The sequence below is a fragment of the Macadamia integrifolia genome, unplaced genomic scaffold (genome assembly GCF_013358625.1).
Source record: "Macadamia integrifolia cultivar HAES 741 unplaced genomic scaffold, SCU_Mint_v3 scaffold2951, whole genome shotgun sequence".
NCBI classification, from domain to species: Eukaryota; Viridiplantae; Streptophyta; class Magnoliopsida; order Proteales; family Proteaceae; genus Macadamia; species Macadamia integrifolia.
The window spans coordinates 8,296-16,596 of NW_024869083.1; the positions used below are offsets into that span (position 1 = coordinate 8,296).

Sequence of the window (8,301 nt, forward strand, 5' to 3'; positions counted from 1 at the left end):
TTGTGGTGGGGGGAAGGAGCCATTGTTGTAGTTGAATTAGGGGTGCAACAGAGTCATGTTTTTCAAAACCTAGGCCTAGGACAAATGCTCAGTCTAGGCCCAGCACAAGATCGAGTTAGAATATCGTAGTTGCAGCAAGGGCTTTTTTTTGAAATTCACGGCTAAGTGCACCTCCATCCTCTCCCTTTGTTGATCATCCCTAGTTGAGAGGGAAAGGAAGGTTGTAAAGAGGGATATATCATACAATATTTTTCTTTCTTTTGTTTATTTTGGAGGCATCACCCTTCTAGGACCCACAAATGTTTATAAAGGTTCAAGGGATAAGTTGACTTGCAATGAATAAGGCAATTGGTCCTCCTAGATATTTGGGTAGGTGTCAAGTTACTTCCTGAATGAGAGAAAGAGAGAGAGAGTTCAACAAGGAATTTCTGATGACCCTTGTATTATACCCTTAGTAAAAACTCCCACTCGTTGTTGTCTTAGGAAGATTTCCTAATGTTATTCACCATAGACAGAAGCTCGGGCATGGCGTTTTATGGTCCAATTTGCACCTCAGGTGTTGGGTCCAAGGACTACAACCAAAATGTGAAGATTTTCTAGGAAATTGAACTAAAATACATGTGTTTGAGATTAGATCAGAGGTCTGCATTTGCTTCGAGACGTCATGATCAATTTGTTTAAAAATTCATCCAATTGGGTCTTTTATTCTTTGCCAATGGGCCTACGTGTTACATGAGTGAAAGAGATATGGGGTAACCAGTGCACGAGGCTCAAACATGCAAAGTAGGATGAGAGGGGGGGCGAGAACTATACAGTTTTACCCCGAGAATGTAGAGATGCTATTTCGACTGCTTGACCACCAGGCTGCAACATTCGTACTTTACCATTGGATGAAGCACATGCACCCTTCAATGAGAGAGACCTCTTGGTAATAGTGTTCTCCAACTACTCAAGGAAACGAAATCAATTTCCTAGTGGATCTATATTGGGGATTGGTCTTGATCAAATTCGATCTGGGCAATCTAGATTGATTTGGTCTGATTTTCGAAACCATGCCTGGATCGGATCAATATCAGCTTGTTCCAACCCTGCTACATAGGTATGGGCAAGGGTAAAAACATAACAAAAATAAAATTTTATTAAAAAAATTAGTGATAAATTTGTCTAATACGATCCAATCCAGATCGATATCTGATGCCTATCGGAGAACGTAGTGTGAGTGAGCTCATTGTTGCTTCTTCTCAATCATGGTTCTAAAAGTAGAATGGAACGGTCCGAATTAGCTGGATCATAATGGTATCGGCTTAAATGAACCTGTTCTACATGTATGACTCAAGGATAAAATTGTAATGAAAAAACAGGGGTAGATCTGTCCCATATGATCCGATCCAGTCTGTGATAATTCCTGAGTTTTAGAACCTTGCTTTTCATTCTCCAACTGCAGTGTCCTGGTAACTAGTTGATGTTTTGTGTTTGGCCTAGTGCCTTGTGATGTTTTCTTTTTCCTTTCTCAGGCTACTCAGGCGGTCAGGCCTCCTTTTCCGTCGTTTACCGCCACAGAATTCAAATTTTGAAATCAAAGTTTGAGGTAACATTCCCGCTTTATATAACTTTCCGGAGAAGCATCTCGCAATTCGAGTATAAAAGTACAAACCCAAGAATAAGAAGAGAGAGGTCCTTCAACATCTTCTCTGCAAGACTAAGACTGCAACTTCAACTTCATGGCAGGACAGGCCGAGGCTTCCTCCTCCGCCCTCACTGCCAGTGCCGGATCTTCAACTTACGATGTTTTTCTCAACTTCAGGGGTAAAGATACTGGCAAAACCTTCACTGGCCACCTTTACCAGGCTCTGAACAGAGAAGGGATCCATGTCTTTATGGATAGTTACAAAATCAGGGAGGGAGAAGAGATTGGGCCAACACTTCTCGATGCAATCCAACGGTCCAAACTCTCTATACCTGTCTTCTCTAGAGGCTATGCCGATAGCAAATGGTGCTTGATGGAACTTGTCAAGATATTGGAGTGCCATAGATCCAACCGTCAACTTGTTCTGCCAATATTCTTCGATGTTGATCCGTCTGATGTTGGACATCAGACCGGAAGTTTTGAAGAAGCGTTTCGTAATCATGAGAAGAAACATGAAGCCCATATCACAGAGCAGTGGAGGGATGCGTTGAGAGAGGTAAAGCAACTGAAGGGATGGGTTCTCGGAGAAGTCGAAAATGGGTTAGTCTCATTTTATTTCATACTTTATTTCATTTATTCTAGTGGAAAGTTTTATTTGTTTACTATTTTTTGGGCCGACCGAGTTACCCAAATTGAAAAGAAATAGAAAAAACGATAATAAAAGAAAACCACAAAAAAGAACTAGAGAAGGACGTTGCAAATTCCTCATGAATTCTGTAAGAGTCCCACCCATTTCAGTGGAAAATTGTCCGCCATAATGGCTGATAGGAAAATTGGGTTATTTGCTCACTTTCCCTCCCCAAAGCAACCAAACACTTTTGATATCACGATTTTTTGGAAAAAAGTACATAAATATTCTAATCCAACAATCCCACCCCGCAAAATCCATCAAACAAACGGGAGCTAAGAAAAACTGAGATTGAACTAAAGAGAGAAAACAAAAAAAAAAACCCTAATAAAAGCTTGATATCGGGCCAATAAGAATCTATTAAGCTAATCCTATGAAAGATTGAATCAAACTAGACCAAAATTGAACCTAATTAATTTCAAACTTCGGCAGCCTAGTTTGGTTTTAATTTATCCCTTTCCCATACCAAAATCGGTTCAAGCCGACTGAAACTAGACTGAACTAATCATTGACACCCTTATGGCTTTCATAAACCACTGTAAGAGAATGTACATGTAGAGTGGCAATTCTACTGTATGATTTTAGAGGACTCAAATTTTTTTTTTCCCTAATTTATTTTTTTGGGGGTAAAAATCCCAGTGTTCTAGTGAGATTTTTGCCACCACCTACGCTAGCTTCTTATGTCATGTCATGTCATGTCATGAAGACTGAGAAGAAGAAATAAAATTATATTTTTTGATTGAAAAGGAAAATGAAAGAGAATTTTATTTTATGTAATTCTAGTGTCTTTGTGTGATTTTTCCACTTTTGAATACTTTTTATATAGGGATGCATGCTGCTCATACTATATTATCAATTTTTCTCTTAATTAATAATTGATTTTCATTCATTTGAGAACTTAAAATTTTCATTTTGTTCAATAATTTCAGGAATGAATCAAAATTAGTTGAGCGTGTTGTTAAAGAAGTTTTAAGAGAAACATCCAGCAAGTGCTTGAGCGATGTTAAATACTATATTGGATTGGAATCATTTGTAAATCATCTACCATCTTTACTAATAACTGGTTCCAAAGATGTTTGTTCTATTAGAATATGTGGCATAAGTGGCATTGGGAAGAAAGACAAAGAAGCTGAATGTGTTACAGTGAAAGAATTAATGGAAAAACCATTAAATTCATTCTCGGTAAGGAAATAAATTACTTCAAATTATTAAAAGGTAATAAAGATATTTTGGAGTTGAATATAACTGATACATATTTAACATTTACAAATTTGCAGAATACAAATTATTACATTGAAGGAAAAATTACGAAGCTTGAAAATGAAATATCATGGTACAATGCCTGCAAAGATTGTAATAAAAAGGTACAATTTCGGAGAGGTACCGCAATATGCGACAGATGTGGAAATGATGATACAAGATATACAAAAAAGTAAGATTTTTTTCTTCATTTCTTTAACAAAGCACAAATTTATGTTAATAATATTTCAAATTAACAATTAGTTTTCATTGACAGGTATTGGGGAAGTTTCAATGTCATAGATTCAACTGGAACGATATTTATCACATTATTTGATGCTATTAAAGCGATCACAAGATGTTCGGCAACTGAGTATGCAAAATCATTAAAAAAGGTAAAAAAATATCTTTGTTGATTCAGTTTGACAAATATATTAAATTACAATAATATATTAGTATGCTTTATCATTATTAATTTTTGTTTGTGTTGCAGTTGCAGTACCAAAAGAAACTACAGTCTTGTCTATCAAAAAATTATCGTTTTTATTTCAAAATGGATGAAAAAAATAAGTCCAGGCTAGCATCAAAAAGCATTGTTGCAGATGTTATTGCAGATGTTATTGAAGAAGGAGATGCTGATACAAACATCATCATAGATGTGGAAGAATTACCAAACAAAAAATACAAAAAAATTAAAATAGCGAAAGATTAAATAGTGCCATTGACACACCCTTTCTCTACATAGTTATTATTATTATTATTATTATTTTTTAAAATATTCTTGATTGTGGCTTGTATTTTCTCTATGGTTTATCATATGGAATCTTGATGGATGTATGTTCTCTATTCTTATAAATTATAAGATAGATAAAATAGAACAAAGACGTGATCCCTACAATAGTTACAATAGTAGTGAAGAAAGTGATGAAAAAAATTGTACAATGTTTGAGATGTGCTCACATAATTGTATCCCTCCCTTTGTTCCCTTTATCTAAGTTAGAGAAAATTTCCAATATAGGGAAGAAAAGAAAATCCTTTGGAATTTGCAGGATTAAAAAAAAAAAAAAAGCTTGCCTGTACACAGGGCACGGAAATTCTCAATAGTTTTTGAAACCATTTCCCCAAAAAGGCTCAACTCCAATTTCTACATCAAAGAAGCATTTTGTTGGTTCCCTGTGGGGATGTGATTTTATTTCACTTGGCAGATCTTGTGCATACTTGCGTTCATTTTCCTATTTCCCTTTTTCATTTTTGTTGGTTATTACTTCTAATGAAGTGAATGAGAAAAGGAGAACTCAATTCCTGCTGTATATGGCTATGTTCATGAAGGTTTTTGTAGAGCTGAACTTCCCTAAACTCACGTTAGAAACCCATGATTCTAGGATGGTTCATGAATTTTAGGGCTTTCAATGAGTTTTAGAGACTCTAAAACCTTAGGGCCCATTTTTTTCATAGGAAGTTTGTGTAGAAATGTAACCTTAGAATGATGCAGAAGATACTGAAAAAATAAGAACAAATAATGCACACAAATTTTACGAGGTTAGGCAAGGTTGCCTACGTCTCCAGTAAAATGAGATCCTGCTTCACTATCAATGGAGAATAGGATTACAGTGCTCGTCCTCACAGCCTCTCAGTATTACTTGCATTATAGAGAAAGAAATCATCGTTACAAATATATAACGAAAAACCTTAATTCGAAAAGTACAAAACATCATACACTAAATAACGACATCGAGATATTGCATCAGTACTTTGTGAATTAAACTCTAACGAAATACAAGATATCATACACCGATAACTTGACGGTGGTATGATTGTACCTCAACAAGATTTATTTTTGAGTTGTCTGTGTTTATGAGGTGTGGTATTTTGGAGAAATATAGCAACAGATCCTGTCGGCTCACGTGAATATCATTTTCTCCCACGTTAGCCCTCATCGAAGTCTCACCAATTTGATGGGACTTTGGCAAACCTTCATCGTCCCACCATTGCTGCAACAGGTCCCAGGCTCCAGCTGCAATTCGAGAGGGGCGAGCAGACTTTTCTAGAGAAGGTTTATAATCGGAACCGAATTCTGTACCAGACTCTTCATCTTCGTCGTCGGATGTTTGGCTGGTAATAACAGATCGGGTGACCGGAGTTAGAGCAACAACGGGATTGGGAGTAGGCTTCTTGACAGGTGGTCTTTTGTCGACGGAAGTCGGCAGCAAATCGGGTGATGGGAGTTAGAGCACCAACGGGATTAGGAGTAGGCTTCTTAACAGGTGGTCTTTCCAGTTGCAGAGAATGACGGAGAAAGTTAAAAAAAGGGTTTGCGAATGGCGGAGGCTGAGAGGGTCTTTTGGGGGTCAAACGTATTATTTATAGATTAGCAGGCCTTGAACTCCGATCATCTGCAACCGAACGAACAAATGGGGTGCAATCGGCTCTGAACTTGGACTTTAGCAGGTGGTGGAACTCTGAACAAAGGTGTGCCATCTCTTACTCTATCCAAAGGGCTTGGCCTGAACTGGATTCTTTCAAAATCTTCTCTACAATCGGCTCTAAACTCGGAATTTAGCAGGTGATGGTACTCTGATCATCTCGCTCTTTCCCTCTCTCTCTTTTCTTCTCTTCATCTCTCATCCAACCAAACGTTGCTGGGTGAGAAAAATTAAACTTTACCTCATATTTATTATCCTTGTTTTTCACCCCACTAACATGTGAATCTCATACTGCCAATATTTTCACCTCAACTCCCCTTCTAAGCAAACGGCCCTAAGTGAATTGATTCACAAATAGAGTTTGGAATTTATCATACAAAATAGAAGCACATTCCGAACAAGGTTTGGATTTTATCATACACGAAGGTTTGGACTTCAGGCTTTCAACAATGTCCATAGGAAACGAAAAGGAAAAGGGAGAGGGAGAGGGAGAGGGAGAGGGAGAGGGAGAGGGAGGGGGAGGGGGAGGGGGAAGAGAGAGAGAATGGTGACAAACCTTGATGTGACTCGAGCGGTAGGGTAGGGATAGGGTTCTTGCAAGGAAGAGGAACTTGCCTTTAGATAGGGAAAACTTTCAATTTGTTAAAAGAACAAGGAAAACACCTTTTATGTATTTTTGCAATCTATTTTTAATCTTATTCTTTTCATTGATTCATTTTGTGGGAATACAAAAATGAATCGAACATGCTAAATACATTTGTGTTCTATTTGCATTTCTACAAAATAGAAGAACACTAGAAACATTCTCGTAGAGAGTTATCAGATGACACCTAGGGCACCTTTTGATAACGTTTCTATTGTTTCTGTGTCTAGAAACAATAGAAACGACTTTTTATGTTTCTGAAAACAAAAACGGATTTTTTGGTGTTTGATAAAACTGTTTCTCAAAATGTTTTTTGCAGACATAATACCACTAAAAAATCCAACAGTATCATCGGATGCCCAAAAATGAGATAGGGTTCGGTTGTCTCTTTTTAGGTTTAAATACTTGAGAGATTTATCGGGCACAACAACCTCTTTTTTTTTTTTTTTTTCTCAAATTCATTTCTAGAAATGACAAAACAAGTCAGACGACTTGTTTCATCAAAGTCTTTTCTAGAATTGTAAATAAGTATAAATTTTGATTTATTTTTCTAAAAACGGGTGAAACGGAACAACTTTGTCAAAAACGCTTTTTATACTATTTTTCCATTTCTGGGAACAAGAATACGCAGAAATGGAACGTTGTCAAAATGCCTAAATGATTAACATTTTTTTTCTTCTAGTGAAGATGAGAATTATGGCTTGATGGAAGAAAATTGTGCGGCTTTTATCCATTCTTCTCTCTCTTCATAGATATAATTATAAGTAATAAATTATTATAAATTGTGCACATAGTTAATTGGGACTATGAAGATATTTTGGATCTATTGTCTCCAAGTGTAGATATTTTGGATCAATTCCATCTTTGATTTAATATTTGATTTGATTCAAAATAATTATTTTCTGATCTAAAATAGCACAATCATACAAATATGTTGGAAATGGTTTTTTTTTTCCATTTTACTTTCTTGTGAAGATAAACATTAGAAAACTTGGCTCTTCAAATCCTTGATATTCCCAACAAACATTAGAAAACTTGGCTCTTCTAATCCTTGATATTCCCAACATATTATGCACTAATATTGAGGTTACACTTTTACCTAAAAAAAAGAAAGTATGGAAGTTACTCAGTATACAGTAGGAAGGATCAGCTATTTAAGTTGATCCCTATATTAAGGTGCTTACTACTTTATATCCATATTTTGCTAAAAGACTTCTAACTGATCCAAATCCATATCTTAGAGATGTTGCTAATGACGGGTATTCAAGAACACTAAACACCCCTAGGTGAGTGGTCCAAAGTGTGCCTGGTGGGAGTTGAACTTAGGACGTTTGAGTTTATGGCTCGTACCAAGTTTGTTACTCACCAACTGGGCTACCTCTTAGGTTGTTGCAAACTTGAGGAATAATTGAGATTGGCGATGAGTAAAAATATGGAAAAATAATTATATATATATATATATATATATTTAATTTGATTCTAATTTCCAACCACACAAATCAATGAGACCAACAACATCTTGTAATGCCTAAGCTACAACAACTCAAATTTGCAGTGAATGCCTCCATGGTTGGTTTTCTATTTATTTTCTGGGAGATTTAGATGCAACCTCATCCAGTCTCATAGCATTAACTTCTGACTGTTAAAACCCATTCTTCAGCAAAACATTGAAATACTAAGG

At 36.3% G+C, this 8,301-nt stretch overlaps 1 protein-coding gene across 3 annotated transcripts; it reads left to right on the forward strand.

Moving 5' to 3' along the window:
* The first annotated feature begins 1,442 nt into the window (after window positions 1-1,442).
* On the forward strand, window positions 1,443-4,515 carry LOC122067514 (disease resistance protein L6-like). Of its 3 annotated transcripts, none has more exons than XM_042631364.1 (5): window positions 1,443-2,227; window positions 3,404-3,497; window positions 3,593-3,747; window positions 3,832-3,949; window positions 4,042-4,515. In XM_042631364.1, the coding sequence occupies exons 1-5, from the start codon at window positions 1,722-1,724 to the stop codon at window positions 4,264-4,266; spliced, it is 1,098 nt and encodes a 365-aa protein (XP_042487298.1). In that variant the 5' UTR covers window positions 1,443-1,721; the 3' UTR covers window positions 4,267-4,515. The 3 variants fall into 3 exon arrangements, with proteins under 3 accessions (XP_042487298.1, XP_042487296.1, XP_042487297.1); XM_042631362.1 differs by having other exon boundaries at window positions 1,446-2,227; window positions 3,245-3,497; XM_042631363.1 differs by having other exon boundaries at window positions 1,450-2,227; window positions 3,245-3,497; window positions 4,048-4,515.
* The last annotated feature ends 3,786 nt before the right edge of the window (window positions 4,516-8,301 follow it).